Source organism: Phytophthora ramorum (genome assembly GCF_020800215.1).
Source record: "Phytophthora ramorum isolate Pr-102 chromosome Unknown Phyram_PR-102_s0015, whole genome shotgun sequence".
Taxonomy (NCBI): Eukaryota; Oomycota; class Peronosporomycetes; order Peronosporales; family Peronosporaceae; genus Phytophthora; species Phytophthora ramorum.
Window position 1 is genome coordinate 959,351 of NW_027150661.1, and position 16,638 is coordinate 975,988.

The 16,638-nt window shown below is 53.5% G+C and overlaps 5 protein-coding genes across 5 annotated transcripts; 4 read left to right on the forward strand and 1 right to left on the reverse strand.

Annotated features, from left to right (window-relative positions):
- Positions 1-235: 235 nt before the first annotated feature.
- Positions 236-3,166, reverse strand: KRP23_12619 (uncharacterized protein; the record flags this gene model as incomplete). The annotated part of the gene is made up of 1 exon (XM_067883258.1): positions 236-3,166. The coding sequence occupies one exon, from the start codon at positions 3,164-3,166 to the stop codon at positions 236-238; it is 2,931 nt and encodes a 976-aa protein (XP_067739527.1).
- Positions 3,167-3,544: 378 nt separating this feature from the next.
- KRP23_12620 (Methionine--tRNA ligase) lies at positions 3,545-5,725 on the forward strand (the record flags this gene model as incomplete). The annotated part of the gene is made up of 1 exon (XM_067883259.1): positions 3,545-5,725. The coding sequence occupies one exon, from the start codon at positions 3,545-3,547 to the stop codon at positions 5,723-5,725; it is 2,181 nt and encodes a 726-aa protein (XP_067739528.1).
- Positions 5,726-6,468: 743 nt separating this feature from the next.
- KRP23_12621 (Ran-binding proteins 9/10-like protein) lies at positions 6,469-7,827 on the forward strand (the record flags this gene model as incomplete). Its single annotated transcript, XM_067883261.1, has 2 exons — positions 6,469-6,830; positions 6,927-7,827. The coding sequence occupies 2 exons, from the start codon at positions 6,469-6,471 to the stop codon at positions 7,825-7,827; spliced, it is 1,263 nt and encodes a 420-aa protein (XP_067739529.1).
- A 2,822-nt stretch (positions 7,828-10,649) lies between these two features.
- Positions 10,650-11,102, forward strand: KRP23_12622 (uncharacterized protein; the record flags this gene model as incomplete). Its single annotated transcript, XM_067883262.1, has 1 exon — positions 10,650-11,102. One exon carries the CDS (start codon positions 10,650-10,652, stop codon positions 11,100-11,102), a length of 453 nt encoding a protein of 150 aa, XP_067739530.1.
- A 731-nt stretch (positions 11,103-11,833) lies between these two features.
- On the forward strand, positions 11,834-13,873 carry KRP23_12623 (Vacuolar protein sorting-associated protein 13B; the record flags this gene model as incomplete). The annotated part of the gene is made up of 3 exons (XM_067883263.1): positions 11,834-12,310; positions 12,376-13,800; positions 13,862-13,873. The coding sequence occupies 3 exons, from the start codon at positions 11,834-11,836 to the stop codon at positions 13,871-13,873; spliced, it is 1,914 nt and encodes a 637-aa protein (XP_067739531.1).
- Between the last annotated feature and the right edge of the window lie 2,765 nt (positions 13,874-16,638).

Genomic DNA, 16,638 nt, shown 5'->3' on the forward strand with positions numbered 1-16,638 from the left:
TGGCAGGCAGGACAGGCCTCGTGCGTGCCGTCGAGCACCATCGAGAGCACGCTCGCTCGCTGGATCGTAGACGACGGACGAAGGGCGCGCTGCAACGTGACGCTCGACTGATTACCACAAGTGCACGACACGTTCAAGATCGGAGACCGGTGGCCCGAAATGCACTCGCTCGTTGTTACAGGTTACACTACGAATGCCTGCGCGTACGTACTTCACACCCTACCAGTTAAATAAATTATGGATGGAGCTGCTGCACCTGCGCCGAGAAGTCCGAGATGCGCTCCAAGTTGCTCAGCAGGTGCTCCATCTCCTTGGCTGGCGTCATGGTGGACCCGCTGCTGCTTGACGACACTGAACTCGATCGGAGTTGTTGCTGCTGCGGCTCTTGAGGCTGCTGCTGCTGCTGAGAATGGTGACGATGGTGGCGGTGCGAGGAGAGCGAGCTGGTGGTGGGGACCGTGGACTGGTTGCTGCAGCTCACCGGAGTACCAGCGATACTGCTGCCACGAGATCTCCTCCTGGGACTGCAGGTCGAGTTGCTGGATCGGTCGCTGCTAGATCGATCCTTGAGCTGATGCTGCAGCACCGAGACTGTGCGCTGCATCTTCGAAATGGCAGCGTTGCGCTCTTGGAGATCGCGCAGCAGAGTCTTCTCGTTAGTCAACAACACCGCGCAGCGCTTCCGCTCGCTGTCCATCTGGTGCTGGAGCGCTTCGATCTCCTCAACCAGTTCCGTTGTGTGATCTTCCACTGTCGCCTTCATGCTATCTCGGCACTGCACAAGAAGGCGTACTCGCTTCACGGCTTCGTCGCGCTGCTGCTTCGCCACACTGTAGTCGCTTTGCATGTGCTCCAGCATCTGCCGCATCTTGTTGATCTCAACTTGGTAGCTCTCTTTCAAGCACGTAACATCACTCAGTTTCCGCTGCAAATCATGAACCGTGTCAGACTCCTGACCACTGCGACGGTGGATCTGTCCAAGATGGCTTTCGAGTGTCTTCACCTGGTCCTTGTAGCTCTTCACTTGAGAGCTCAACGCCACCAGATCCGTTTGATCCACCTTGGATTGCTTTGCGAGCGTGATCACCTTCTCACCCAACTCGAAGTTGCGCTGACCAGCGCTCTCAATGCGCCGCACTAGCTGAATCATCTCGTGCTCCATCTTCTTTCGCTCTTTCAGCAGCTTCTGCTCACGACTCGAGAGATCTTTGCGTCCGCATTCAATAGACCGAGTCGCATCCGCAAGCTCTTCTTCGACACGAGAGAGATCCTGCTTGAGCTCCCCCAGCTCCTGGTCTTTCTGGCGAAGAGACAGCTCGGAAGCGTGCATCTTCTCGTTCCATTGAGCGCTTTCTTCTTCAAGTTCGTCAATCTTCTGCTTCATACTCTGCTTGTCCTGCTCCAGCTGCTCAATCCGAGAGCGAAGTCCGTCAGCCTTGCGCACTTCAGATTCCACTCGGCTTTCACAACGCAGACGGGCATCAGTGACATTGCCCTCCAACGACTCCTTCTCTTGCTGAAGCAAAGCCACTTGGCGTTCGGCGCTCTTAAGCGACGTGATGACCTCTTCCTTTTCCAAAAGGTGGCGGTACAGCTCGTCAATCTTTTCGTTTTGACGAGTAGAAGCCTCGCCGTTGAGTCGATCCACGCGCTCGAGCGCCTCCGTCAACGTCTGTCGTTCCGTCTCAAAAACTCCATTTTCCTTTTTGATACGAATGAGTTCACTGCGCAGCTTCTCAAGCTCTTCATGGGCAGATGCCGCGCTCTCCTCGTCGTTCAGCAGTTCCTTAAACCCGAAATCAAGCTGCTCCACCAGCGACGTCCTGCATTGTTGGAGCTGCTGGTATTTCGTTCGAGACTGGTCCAGCTCGGCTCCCAATCGGTTGATCTGCTCTCGCAACTGGCGGATGTCGTACTCTGCTTGCCTCTGCTTCTCGTCACCTCGGAGAAGTTCATTTTCAAGGTTGCGAGCGGCAAGGTCTTTTTCCGCCAAACGTCCTCGCAGCAACGTGATCTCCTGCTTCAGTGTCTGGGTCTCGGTCTTCAGACTGTCCTTCTCGTGCAAGAATTCATTCCGAAGCCGATCCTTCAAAGAACCAACTTCACTGCGCAGAGTAGAAACCAGAACTGTGTGGTCTTTCACAGACAACCGCGCCTTGGCAGTCTGCAGCTCATCTCTGGTGGTCTCTTGCTCCTTGTGCAGACTGGAAATCTGGCTTTGCAGCTCTTCCTTCTCACGCTGCAACGTCGACACCAGCACCAACAGTTCCTGTCGCTGCGCCTCAACTTCTTTCCTAGAACTACCGTCCGAAGCCAGCAACTGTTCCCGCAGCGTCAGCATATCCGTTGACCTGTCCAGCTTGAGCTGCATCTCCTTCAATTCGCAGTTCTTGCGCTCCACCTCAAGCTGCGCCGCAGCCATGTCGCGCTGCAGCTGCTGGATCTGCGTCTCCTGTAGCCGCTTGTCGTCCTCCAAACCGCGCAACTTGTCGCCGATCCCGTTAATCTCCTCAGAGAAGCGGGGGCCGCTAAGCTGTTCACTGAAGCTGCGTCCCAGCAGCGTCTGGAGCTCTGCACGCAGCCTCGTATTTTCATCACTAGCAGTCTGGAGATTCTCCACCTGCTGCTGCAGCTGGTCGCACTCCAGCGCCTTGTCCTGCAGCTCGTTCTCGAGCTCGAGGCAGCGCGTGTGCTCCTCCGCCTCCTTGCGCTGCATCTTCGTCTCCAGCTGCTCGATGGCCTGCGAGAAGCCCGCGAGCGTGTGCTTGGCGTCCTTGAGTTGGCGTTCTAGCTCGCGTTTGTGGCGCTCGAGGCGCGCGCGGTCCCTGTCCCAGCCGCTCTTCTTGGTGCGCAGCGCGTCCAGCTCGTCCCCGAGCGCGTGGTTCTCGCTCGCCAGCTTGGTCACGTCCGAGTCGCCTTTGCCCAGCGGCAGGCAGCGGCGTAGCGTGGCCAGCTCCTGGCGCGCGCGCTCCTCCCGCTGGCGGTAGAACTCGACTTGGCTCGTGAGCGCCTCGATGGTGCCCTTCTGCTCGGCGTGCAGCTGGTCCAGCATGGAGCCGAAGGAGCTGGGGTCGTCCGCGAGCTTGTGCAGGCTACCGTTGTTGCTGCGCTTGTCCGTGGCCACGCTCGAGAGCGAGCTGGAGCTGCCTTTGCGGTGCAGCACCATGGTACAGGATGGACTCGCGTAGTGGGCGACCCGGCTCGAGATGTGAGCGGATAGCGCGGGAAATTTAAAGGCGGTTATGGAATAATTGCCGGATAGGTACGCTACACTGACAACATTATGCGGCGTGAGGTAACAGTATTAGACGGATTGCTAATGCTGTGAGAAGTATTTATTCTGGTGGCGAATTTGAATGTGAGAGATGTAGCATATTGACCAATGAGCACGCGTATAAAGCACTTATTTTCAGCCAATGTTAGGCCTCTATTTGAAGCGCGCGTCACACATTTTCTTGTGGCAGTTGACAAGTTGGTGGGGAGGGAGCCAAAAGGGAATCAGCGCCGTCAAAGCCGAAGCGCATCCGAGAGAGAGAGAGAGACCATGTCGACGGACCTGGCAGCCCGCGTGGACAAGCTGGAGGTGGCGCAGCAGCAGCAGGACGCGCGCTTGCAGTCGCTGGAGACGCAGGTGGCGGCGGCCAAGCCCGCGCGCGAGAGCTTCTATCTGACGACGGCCATCCACTACACGAACGGCCTGCCGCACATGGGCCACGCGTACGAGAATGTGTGTTCGGACGTTATCTGCCGCTACCACCGCGTGTTCGGCCGCGACGTGTTCTTCCTCACGGGCACGGACGAGCACGGCCAGAAAATCGCGCAGACGGCCGAGGCCGCGGGTGTCTCGCCCCAGCAGCTCGTGGATAAGTACGCCGGCATCTTCCAGCAGCTCACCAAGGACCTCAACATGAGCAACGACAAGTTCATCCGCACCACGAGCGATGAGCACAAGTCGTTCGCCCAGTGGCTCTTCCAGCGCGCGCTCGACAACGGCGACGTGTACCTGGGCCATTACGAGGGCTGGTACAACGTGCGCGAAGAGACGTTTGTGACCGAGACAGAGGCCCAGCTTACGGACTACAAGGACCCTACGACCGGCATTCTCTTCAAGAAGATGAAGGAGGAGTCGTACTTTTTCAAGATGTCCAAGTACCAGGACCGCCTCGTCAAGCACATCGAGGAGCACCCCGAGTTCCTCCAGCCCGAGGTGCGTCGCCAGGAGCTACTGCGTCGCCTCAAAGAGCCACTGCAGGACCTGTCGGCCTCGCGCAACACGTTCACGCACGGCATCCCGCTGCGCAACGACCCCAAGCACGTGCTCTACGTGTGGTTCGACGCGCTGGCCAACTATCTGTCGGCCATCGGGTACCCAGACGGAGCGAATGCCCGCTACTGGCCTGCCAGCGTGCACATCATCGGCAAGGACATTACGTGGTTCCACTGCGTCATCTGGCCCTGCATCCTCATGAGCACGGGCATCCCGCTGCCCAAGCGCGTGTTTGCGCACGGATTCGTGAACGCCAAGGACGGCTCCAAGATGAGCAAGAGCATTGGCAACGTCATTGACCCGTATGAAATGATCAACAAATACGGGCTGGAGTCGTTCCGCTACTTCATTGTGCGCTCGGCAAAGTTCGGCCAGGACATGCCCTTCTCCGAGGATGACCTCATCAACATTCACAACTCGGAGCTGGCGGACACTCTGGGCAACCTGGTGCACCGTACCGTTAACATCTGTAAGAAGTACTCAAACGGCGTTGTGCCCGATGCCAAGGCGGACAAGCCGTTTGACATCTACGAGTTGCTCAAGTCCTCGGAAGACTCGTACAAGGACTTCTCGCTGCAGAACGCTTGTTTGACAATTGTGAACGCGCTCAAGGAGACCAACAAATACCTGACGGAGAAGGAGCCGTGGCACATGAAGGAGGACGCACCGCGTCAGGTGGTCGTGCGCACGTGCCTGGAGGCCATCTATGTGCTGGCGCACTACCTGAGCCCGATCACCCCGAAGACTGCCGATACGATTTTTGAGAAGCTGGGCACGGCTCCTGTGGTGCTTACGGCGCTGTCCCCGGACTACGACAACTTGAAGCCTGGCACGGAGGTGACGATCGGCGGCATCCTGTTCAACAAGGTGCTGAGCGAGGAGGAGAAGCAGAAGCTGGCCTTGGCTGCTGCAGCCAAGGCTAAGCCGGTGAAGGCTAAACCTGTCAAGCCCGCCACGCCGCCGTTCTCGTCGCTGGACATCCGTGTGGGCGAGATCACCTTGGTGTGGAAGCACCCGGAGTCGGACAAGTTGTACTGCGAGGAGATCGACATCGGCGAGGAGGAGCCCAAGCAGGTCGCTTCGGGGCTGCAGGCGTTCTACTCGCTGGAGGAGATGGAGAAGCGCAAGGTGCTGGTGTTGCTGAACCTGAAGCCGGCGAAGCTGGGCGGCTTCAAGTCGCACGGTATGGTGCTGTGCGCGTGCGACGAGGCCCACGAGAACGTGCAGTTCGTGGAGCCCCCGGCCGACGCGGTGGTGGGCGAGCGCGTGACAATTGCCTCCGAGGCGAGCGGCGAGCCGCTGTCGGCGGCGCAGATGAAGAAGCAGAAGGCACTGGAGAAGATCTCGCCGGACTTCCTGACCGACGCCAAGTGCGTCGCGACGTACAAGGGCGAGCAGATCATGACGTCCGCCGGTCCGTGCCGCGTCAAGTCGCTCGTGAAGGCGTTTATTAGCTAGGCGCGCTGCTTTCGGTTGGCCCCATGGCATGTAGAGCGTATAGCGAGGAGACAAGAAGGGAGGAAGGAAACCGTGGGCCCATCGTAGAGAATCAACAGTGCAGTGAGATTGGTCCTTGTTGCTATGTCCACGTACTGTAGCCATCTACGTCGCCTGTGTCATTTTATGGCATGAAGCAGCCAATCACATGCGACGCGCATCCTCGTGGCTTTGTCACATATTATTCTTACTAAGAGGTCGGCGGCGAAGACCCGCAGCAAAAGGCCGTGAAGCAGTCGAAATGGGTTGCTTCGACAGCACGATTTTGAACCACTGCAAAGCTTGCAATGGTGAAGAAAATAGCGTTTCGATCGCATATTTGACCGGGGAATGCAATTGCCAGAGGCGGCAGAACAGCAAGGACTATTCCTCAGAAAGGAGCTACCAGTGATCGAGGGTAGACTAGGCGATCATTTCCGTTCAGCTCCACGCGGACAACACGACTCGCCGTACGTACCAACACGGTTATTCGTTCTACCGTAGTTAACGACCCTTAAACAGAAATCTGTCTGCGATGATTCTTTTCCGGGAGGATTCACCATGCTACTCAGGAGGATTGGTGCACCGTATCTCTGAAGCACCACCAACGGTTGCAAGTCGTTGCAACCTTGCAACCTTGCAACCTTTCACGCCGGACACGCGCGTCATTGTTCAATTGTTCCAAGCAAGACCAGACCCCCGACACCACTATCCCAAGAGAGAGCATGGCGCCGATCCATGCGCTGGACGACGAGCTGGTGGCGCAGCTGCTGTCGTTCGCTGCGCCGCGAGACGTCGAGGCCTTCACGTGCGCGTCCAAGTTCACGGCGCGCTCGGTGCTGCCGCGCTTCCCCGTGTGGAAGGCGCTTTTCTGCCACCGCTGGGAGACGCTCAACTTCCGACTGCCGGGCGCGTGCGACGGCTCCGTGCCGCTTGTGGTCTCCGAGCAGCTGCGCAAGCTCTTCCCCGAGAGCGTGAGCGAGAGCCGGCTGTACCAGCTCCTGGCGCACGCGATCACGCCGCTGCCAGCCTACGCGGACATCCAGCAGACGCGGCACTACCGAGGCAGTCTGGCGCTCGAGCAGAAGTGAGTGGATGGCTGTCAATGTGCATTTGCAGTGGATCAGATTGGTTCTGGACAGAGTAACTGACGATTGCTGTTTCTCTTGGCTTCGAGTTGCAGTGTCGTGTCCCTTCATGCGCAACCAATCAAGCCGACGGAGGTGGTGGACTTTGGCTTTGACGGCGACATCCTGGGCGACGACCGCTGCGTGCGGTCCAATGCGCCGTTCCCCACGACGTTCCACGTCGCAGTGTTCAAGCGCAGGAACCCGCAGACGAATGCGCTCGAGTACCACGTGGGTGTCGTGTCCAGCGGCTACTTCGAGATCTCCGTCACGAAGCGCGTCAAGCCTTCGGCGAGACGAGTACACGGCGAGGACGTGACGTCCATCGGCCTCGTGACCTCGCGCTTTCCGCTCGTCGACCGACAGCCTGGCTGGGACTTCCGGTCCTACGGATACCATGGCGACGACGGTCAGATGTTCCACTCAAACCGCGGGCGACAATTCGGCCCAGCCTTCGGGACCAGCGATACCATCGGCTGCGGCGTGCGGCGAAGCGTGCGCGATGGCCGCTCCTTTGTCATGTTCACGAACAATGGCGAGCTCATTGGCAACGAAGGCAGCGCCATGGAGTGCGTGCATGAGCAGTGGTATCCGGCCGTCGGGCTGGACTCGTCGGACGCCATCCACGTGAACTTCGGGCAGGAGCCGTTTGCCTACGACGGCGTTGTGGACGAAATGCTGCAGGAGTGTGCGGGCAACGTGGACATTGTGCAGCGGCAGTTGCAGTGGTTCGCTATCTACGATTCCGATGGCGCGAGCGCATCCAGCGGATCCGTCAAGTCTGCAGGGTCGTTTAGCGCGAGTCCTGTGGACGAGAGCGACGGCTACGATGAGTACGGCCTGGTGGAGGACTACGACGGTACGGAGTGGCGGCGATATGCTGCGTCGGACGCGAATTCAGACACGGAAGTGTGGTGGTCCGAGGGCGAGTGGAGCGACGAGCCGATTTTCGACTGAGGTAGATTCTACCCCCCACTACAAATTGTAGTACAATTGCAGTGCGAGGCAATGCTGATCACCATGCGTGGGGCTCCAGCATATAGAGCTTCGAGGCGCCAAGCCTGTAGCATTTTGATATGTATAATGGTATTCTTGTATCCATTCACCACTACTATAGAAGCTCGGAGACGCAGCAAAGACGTACCTCCGAAGTGACAGTGTGGATAAAACAATCCAGAAGTCCCTCAGTGCAAAACCAGCGACAACACAGAGCGACAGCCTCATCCAGGAACTGGATCAAGAGCTACAGCGCTTCTTCGTTGTGCAATGGAGCACACCAGCAAAAGCCGACCTGGAAGCAGTTCGGACACTGACACAAACCCACAAGACTCGACAATTTGACCTACAACAACCCAGCACAACAACAGACCCGATGCACAGCTACCTATCAAACTTCAAACCACGAGATCAACCAGAAGCAACGCCACCCAGACAGATGAACGACATCAAGTCGCGTCTTTTATATTATCAAAAGGCTTCTATAGAAAAGACATAAACATCAAATAGAAGGCCACTTAACCACCACCATCCACCACTAGGTTCGGCTCGGATACTAAGGCAAACGCCAATGCGGATTCATTGTATCTGGGTATGACAGATTGGTTGTTGGTCCTGGCACAAGCAAAAGCTCAATTGAAAGTCCCCCCAACTACAGTTTCTGATGTTCAGAAGGCAACATGTTGTACTGAATGACTTAGAGGGGAATCTTCTCAGGAGATTAACGACTCATCATCGAACTTTTCTACTCAAGCCCCTTAAGGAACGCCGAGTAAGCGGCCCACTTACGGTAATACGGGTTGTTGTCCAGGTCTTTGATGCTTCCATACCTGTACGCTTGGCGCACTGCGGGGCTCGAGTGCGAACCTCTGGTACACATCGTCCGCAGTCTCTTTGTTCGCGTGCCACTTCGCGAACTTTTGGGCCCACATTTTCCCTCCCCTCTCTTCATTCTCCAGATTCTTGTTGTGCTCGTACTCGTCATCATCTTCGTCGATAGCTTTACCTCCTCTCAAAATCGGTTCTCGTTGCTGTTCGTTTGAGCAAGGTCTTGGGAGGCCAACTAGGAGAACTTTATCTGGGTAGCATCCAGGGTCGTCAGGGTAGCGTCGCAACGAACAGCAAGTGCGACTGCAGTAGCGAACAGGACGAAGCTCAGGCGCATGGCTGGTTGGTCGATGGATGTACTGGCTGGTTGGACGCTTGGATGCAAATTAAGAAATGGGATCGGAGACTGGAACCAGTGCTGTGAAGATTTCTAGATCCCCCGATTTTCACGAACAGCAAATACCGCTTTGTATGGACGTGGTACATGCACCGTATTGTCGGAGAGCGTATCCTAGCGTTGGGAGGCCCGCGTCCAAACTTACCCAATAATCGTGACGATCTGCAGTGCAGATTCTGCACACAGATCTGTTGCCTATATGTACAGACTGTGCAGCTTTTCACAAACGGCAGAGGATAGTCTCAGACGAGTCCCATACAAACACCTGTCGTTGAATCAAGCACATCCGAGGATAAACTTCAGGATTTGGCTTTGTTCCGCAAAGACAATCGCAATGCTCCTGCGAGAGAAACGGTTGTAAAATCGGTGCGAGGCGTTGCCCGGCTTGTTGGAAAACGCGACGGTGGGCTCGCCTCCGCAAATACCGTCCGGGTTTGTTGCTACTATAATAACCCTCTGGCACGTTGCTCGTCGAACACCTACTACCCCCTTCTGAGACTGTATGCGTATCCTACCAGTGACCCTTTCCCGCAATCTAAGCTTGCGTGAAAAAACTTTCTCACGCAAGCTTAGATGCGGAAAGGTGACGATCTTTTCACGCACGCTTAGATTGCGGAAAAGGGCGCCCCAGGTCACCTCAACATGGATTGCAGTGTACACGATCCCTTTGTATATTCCCGCCGAACACATGATTGCATTATTTCTGTTTGACCTGGCAGCTCGACGAGTCACTGTACTGTAAACTGTTGAGGTATTTTGCTCGGCGACAAATCCCAAACCAGGTCATTAGAAGAGTCCTCTCTCCTCTGAATATCGTGACACTGACAGACATGCTACGTTTTTAAAGATAGTGAGTCGTAGTAACATTTTTATGATGCAATACGATACACGCACCGATCGGGATTCAGTTAAATTAAAATGAGAGAAATTAAAAAGAGAGATGTTAAGGTTGTTCTCAGTTTATTTGACGAATCAAATAAACGCGACAAAAATCGATTTCTATCAGTTTGTTATGGTTCAAATTGTTTTCTAACTATGGTCATTTTCGCTTAGCATTAGTTCACTCAGTTGTTGTGCCAAGTGCCAACTTGGCACCAACGCGTCAGGACCTCTAGATGGTTCTTTATGCGGCGTGAACGAAAACTCTCAGGTAGATGGTACAGAGGATACAGTGCACGTGCTCGACGCCATCGCTCTTTCGCGGTATGGCCGGCAACTAAGGGAATGGAGCGGATAGATCGTCGTCTCGGACGTACCCAGCGCGAAAACCAACCGTTTGTTGTCCGAACGAAGACCGATCGGCATGGGAAACAAACCTGGGAATATGATTATAAAAACGTATCATTATCAGTCTGAAACGAGAAAAACTGAAAAGACCGTTCCTAAGATACGTGAGACTGGATATGCTGGATATGAACATCCGGTACTTTTATTATCCGGGTTTATTGTGGGGCAGGCAGTGTCACAATAGAGCGACTTCGGGTGCCCCCCACGCCGCAACATCAGTTCATATTTTGCTATCCAAGCCTCAGACCTCTTCAGCCAACCAAGATTAACCATGCGTTTGAGCCTCTTCCTATTCGCAGCTGCCGTCACGCTCCTGGCCAAGGCTAACACGGTTGAAGCCGCCGTGACTGCGTCGGATCTCTCGAACTCGATCGATCTTGTGCAGAACAACATTGTCGGCAGCAGGTCTCTGAGAATCCGCGTAGCTACCGCCGATGCCGATGACTCTGATGACGAAGAGAGGGCTGGGTTGGAGAGCTTGAAGTCTATTCTTAAGAGTTCCGCCACTCTCGAAGCCAAGGCAAACCAGCTTATCGCTAAAAACAAAGAACTGTTCCAACAAGTCGAGGCGATAATTGGCTCTCCGTATCAGTTGCACCAAAGGCTAGGCATCCCGGAAAAGGTCAAGATTATGACGGGGGCCCAGCTGGACAAGGATATGGATTATCACTTCTGGCTGGCGTATTCCAAGTGGTATAAGGGAACCTATGGCAAGGACCGTTGAGGTTTAAGTACTTAGCGTTGTAACGCTAAACAAAAGCCCAACCATCATGATTTCACATATGTTCGTTCTCCTCATGCCGGTCATTATTAATAGCCTGATTTGAGTTGTGCTACTGTAATACTACCTCGTTATTCTACCTGTAGCTTACACAATCATACCTTATAATACTATATCATGATATTGTAGTACCACTTACTGCTGATGTGGTAAATATATCAGCAACTGTACATGTAGTAATTAGCGAAGCTGGCTACTGGCAGCTCAGCGGAGGGACGATTCAGCCATATAAAATTCGTTTTATTATTAAATGGTGCAAAAACGAAAAGGCTTCGAAAATTTTATAGCCAGCAATTCCTGTTTTAATAGTAGTATTTTCTTAATACGAGGCGCTACTGTGCTATTACTATTTCTTGCAATTATAATATGTTATTGATAGTAGTATATTTCTAGAGTTATTGTACATTGCTCGCTGTCCATTCGCTAAATTTCATTGCAGTCATGCTTAACCACTGCGGACCCAACGCGATCTACTTGGACTCCTCCTCGCCGATGTCGATCTCCTCGCAGTACAGCTTGTCCGACTCCGAGTGCTTCCACACCAAGGTGATCCTGCCCGCACATGTTGCCTTTGTAGCCATCCATCACTTCAACTTTGTTTTAATTGGTCAAAAGTGATTTTACCCAATCAAGATGCGCATTGGTGCAATACAACGTGTCACCAAGTAGCGCCGATGCTGGACCTCCTGTCGCCGCTGCGCGGCTACATCGCGCAGAGCCTGCAGTTCTACCTGGGCAAGTACATCGAGGACATCCAGCTGGAGGGGCTGGGGCTCTTTGGTGGGGACGTGGTACTCAACGACCTGGAGATCAAGCGCCACGTGCTGCGCGAGAGCCTCGAGATCCCCTCGAGCTTCGACTTCTCGCGCGGCTTCATTCGGGAGCTGCGCATCCACATCCCGTGGACGCAGTTGTTGTCACAGCCCATCGAGGTGAAGCTCTACACCATCGAGCTCATCCTTACGGCCAAGAGCGAGCGCGGGGCGGCAGCGGACGCGGCAATTGACGCCGCAGAGGACAAAATCGAGCAGCCAAAGTCCGGCTGGCTGCACGATACATTGCAGAAGATCCTGGCTAATGTCAGTGTCCAGGTGAACAACCTCGTACTCAAGTACGAGCACGATGACGTGGTGTTCTCCATCGCTCTGGGGGTAAGTTACTTAGTAACCACTGGTTACAACTCTTTACGTTAATGCTGTTTGTATTGTTATTTTAGACGCTGGACTTTTATTCTGCTAGTGAACGTGACCATTGGAGGCGCAGCTTTGAAGAACTGGGCGTTGGCAGACGAGCGATCTGCAAGCGAATCGACGCGAAAGATGTGACGATTTTCCTGGATAGATACACGAGTGAGGCAGATACGAAGGACGGTGTGCGGCGGAAAGTGCTGGGCTACGAGGTGCCGGTGCTGAGCAGGACGTCGGCGTCGGTCCGAGCCAAATTGATGCTCTTTCCGAACGGGAAAGGCCAGGACGGACGAAGGAGTAGACCGACTTCTCCGCTGCACCAGCAATTTCCTGCGGTTGTAGCTGCAACTCGGGATGCAGAGAACTTTATTGATGTGGACGGATTATTCGCATACACACCGTCGGTGCTGTGTGACCCCTTCTACTACTACTCGTGCAATCGCTCGAGGGTAATGCCCATGTACGAAGTGGACGTTTTCATCGGCGAGCTGCTCTTCTCGGTCAGCGATAGACAATTAGAGATGCTGAACCAACTGATTAAGAGCGCAAGTCGCAAGATAGACCAAGCCTACGAGCGGCACCCACAAACACAAAATCCCGGTGTATCGATGGGCATCGCACGTGATGCCGAACCGATCCGTGTGGCTGTTACTCCTGCGGTAGTCCTCCAGAAAAAACATCCTGAAGACCTGAAGGAAGATAGTGCAGCTAAAAAGCAAGATTCTTGGTTCGGATGGGCGATGAATGCTCTGGGCACAACTGAAGATGAGGAAGAAGATGAGTTGGTCTCTGAGCTGCTCGCTGAAACAAGAGGGGCTTTGATGAAAGTCCAGCCATCAGTCTCGGACGGCGACGCAGACCCGTTAGCTGCTAATGGCCCCATCACAAAAACCTCATGCGTGCGTCTGTGCATCAGCTCGGCTTCTTTGACGTTGCGCACGCATGAAGCGGAAGATCAAGAACTGGAGCATCCAGATTCTACAATCACTGAGAGTGGAGAAGAGTTCGTTCCAGTAGCAAATCTTGGCATGGTCAAGGTCCCCATTCATACGAGAAAGAGGAAAGTGGCCCGACCTGCAGTACCCATCCTTCATTTGTCGCTGAGCTATGTAGCTCTTGAAGTGCTACTGACACGAGGGGAGGAGAGAAATGGAATGGACATGGTATTTGAAATCGAGAAGGTTGAGCTCGTGTCTGCTGCGGTTAGTGACACCCGAGAGGACTCAAAATGCAAGAAAGGGCAGGCTCTGCTCACCTGGGGATCAATTGATTCGTCTCACTTCTCCGACTGCGTTTCACACCCGTACTTTATTAATTCATTTTTCGGAGAGGAAGCAACGAGGCTGAATCAGCGTGAAGCCCGAAGCTTCGAAATTGTCAAAGTAAATCTGGACGCTGATATTCCTGTGTGGAAAACTCTGGAGGCTGGCCGTGGCGACACAGACTCGGATTCGGTCTGTGAATGTTTTACGGTATGGAACGGCGAAACTATTCGCTGTATTCCGATTGCCACAGTTACCGAGATAAGCCGACAAGCAATCAGGGCTATTGGCATTAAGGAGCGAGTGCTTGATGGAGGAATCTTATCAAATGCTGTGTCAACAGCATGGGCATCGAGCGGCTTCCCGATCCCAATTTCGGAAGGAATGACACGTGCTCTCAGTTCAGCCGCAGAGGATTATCGAGCCCATCGTAAGCCGGACGTTGGAGCAGCGGACAATTTAGCACAGTTGCTCCAACCACAACTTATTGCACTGTTTTCTCGCTACGCGTTGCATTCGTGTCCAGCAGCTTCGCCCCAAATTTCTTCTGTGTCCAATGTTCGACACAGGAGCGTTCATTCAGCACTACGATTGCGTTTAGCATCCACGTCCACTTTCATTGATCGCGAGGATGCATCACCTGACGGTAAGTTGAGGGATGAAACTATATCTAAGGTTTTGGACGTATCCATTGGCGCAGCTCAGGCTGTGTTGGAGCCTCCGAAATGTGTGGAGATTAAGGAAGCTCTTTCGGTCATTTTACGCAGAAACGAAGACCCAGAGTGCAATTCGGAAGATAATACTGTCGAGTTCTCTCAACACGACGCACCACCACGTATTCAGTCAATCGTGCAGAGTGATATTAAGTTGGTTACGATAAGCAATGTCCGTGTTCGCGTGCCTGCCTCATGCCGAAAGTCAATGGAGGACGAACGCATGGGAAACGCTTGTGGTGGTTTAAGTGTGCTTGCGCGTGATTTTGTATGGTTCGGCAGCTTTCATCCTGGCAGCAGCAAAAGCCGACTCCAACTTGGACTTGCATCAGCACATCTGGAAAGGATCAAACCTGAATCCATTCCTTCCGCTCGGGCTCCATTGGTAGAAGCCCTGGGGTTCGAGTTGCTGGTTACAGAAAGCTCGGCTGATGGAGGTGACAACGATGGACTATTGGCAAGTCTGGACAAACTGAGTATCGGGATAAGTTCATCTGCTGTTGATGAAGTGGGAAACGTGCTTAATGGCTTGTTGACCCCCCTGGGATACCCTATTGTGTGGGACTTAAATGAGTCGGCATCAAAGACGTCAGAGGTGTCTTTTATGGTCGAGGTATGCGGGTCTTCATTTTCCAAGATTATTTCAAATCGACCAAGGTTGGTTAAGGCCGAGCGCCAATCACTGCACGCTGAAATTACATCCGCCAGCGTCAGTCTGAAGAGAATAAACAATGTCTGTGAAGCTAGTCGTGCTATTCTTCAAGGTGGTGCTGCTCCGATAGCGATCAGAGGATTGAGCACCAGTGTCCCACTTTTCAAGTTGGATATTGTTCAAGAGAAGTCATCCGGCACATTGAGGGAAGTACCGCTACTGGGAGCTGTCGGTCTGTTTTCGCTCAATCCAGGGCTGATTGCAACCTCATGTGCGCAGTGTCAAATTTCTATTAATGCGCAGCTTGACCGAGTGGATGTAGAATTGGAAGGTGTGTCACAGCTCGTAGCTGTAGTGTCGAGTCTCGTGAAAAGAATCACTGCAAACTTGCCGGCTGGGAAAGAGTCAAGGTCGCTCAAAACTGCCAAAGAGAATGTGGAGTTGATGGATTCGGCAGACAATATTCCAACTGGTTGGAATTTTGTCATCGATTTGAAAGCTGGCGGTGGGGATGTGTATCTGAGTGAAGCACTCCAGGTGAATGTTCCACGAGTATCGATATCGTCCGTGGAGACGGAGAAGGTTCAGCAAAACCAAGTGACATCGGGGGGAAATCTGAAACTGTTGTGTACTTTGGAGGACGCCACGTTAGGTGTTTCTGAAAACGGAGTGCTCAAGGGACTAACAGACCGGATGATATTAGCTGTTCGGGGTATCAGCGTCTCTGTGGACTTCTCGCACGGATTTGTGGACGATCAACACATTTATGAGGCTGACATATCACTCCACATATCGAACATCGAAGCGTCATTGTCTCGATTGAAGGTACATGTGCAGTGTCTTCGTTTACAGTACTGTTTTCTGGCATTTTACTAATGATAACGCTACGTCGTGTACCATAAAGGTCCTATATCTCCTCAAAATTCCATTCACTCCATCAGAGTCAAGAAACTCGCTATTGCAACAAAAAGAAGCAAACAAGACAGAGGCTGTTGCACACAACCGGTGGCACTGGAGGTTGGGGGCTCAGATTGACTCCATCCATTTTACGTGTGCATCTGATCTCAACCACCGATCAAACGGTGAAGACAAATTGGTTCGAGCGGTCGTGTCCGGCAAGGTGCTTGATATTTGCGTAGCGACAAGAGTGGGCAACCACCACCCGACAAGGCATCACCTCAAACCTGTTGCACGTGGTGCATTTACAGATGTCCAGGCATTTGTGAGCGATATCCAAGTTGTGGAACGACTTCAAAGTGCTAGGCAAGAAATTCGTAGTGCTTTTGGTGATTTTTCGTGGTTGCCGGAGCACGCATTTCTAGGGGTTCTGGTGTGCCTGGAATTACCTGATCTAAATCACTTATCAGAGGCATTCCCCGTCTCAAATATGAATTTGTCGGAGCAGACATTACCGCCCGCGATGCAGTCGTGGCATTTAACGAGCAGCATCGCGAAAGCATTCCAGGAGGCAAGCGTCAAGTGGCACCAACTCAAAGCTGATGGAAGCCAGTCTTTAGCGGAAATCCCGTTAGTTATATCTTGGAATGACGCTGCTGTGGCAAAGCCTGCTCACTCGTTCCCGTTCCTGTCGGCTTTCTATCGCAATTACAACGACGCAGGTCTCCCACATCACATCGTCGCGGGATCTATGGAGAGTGTAGATGT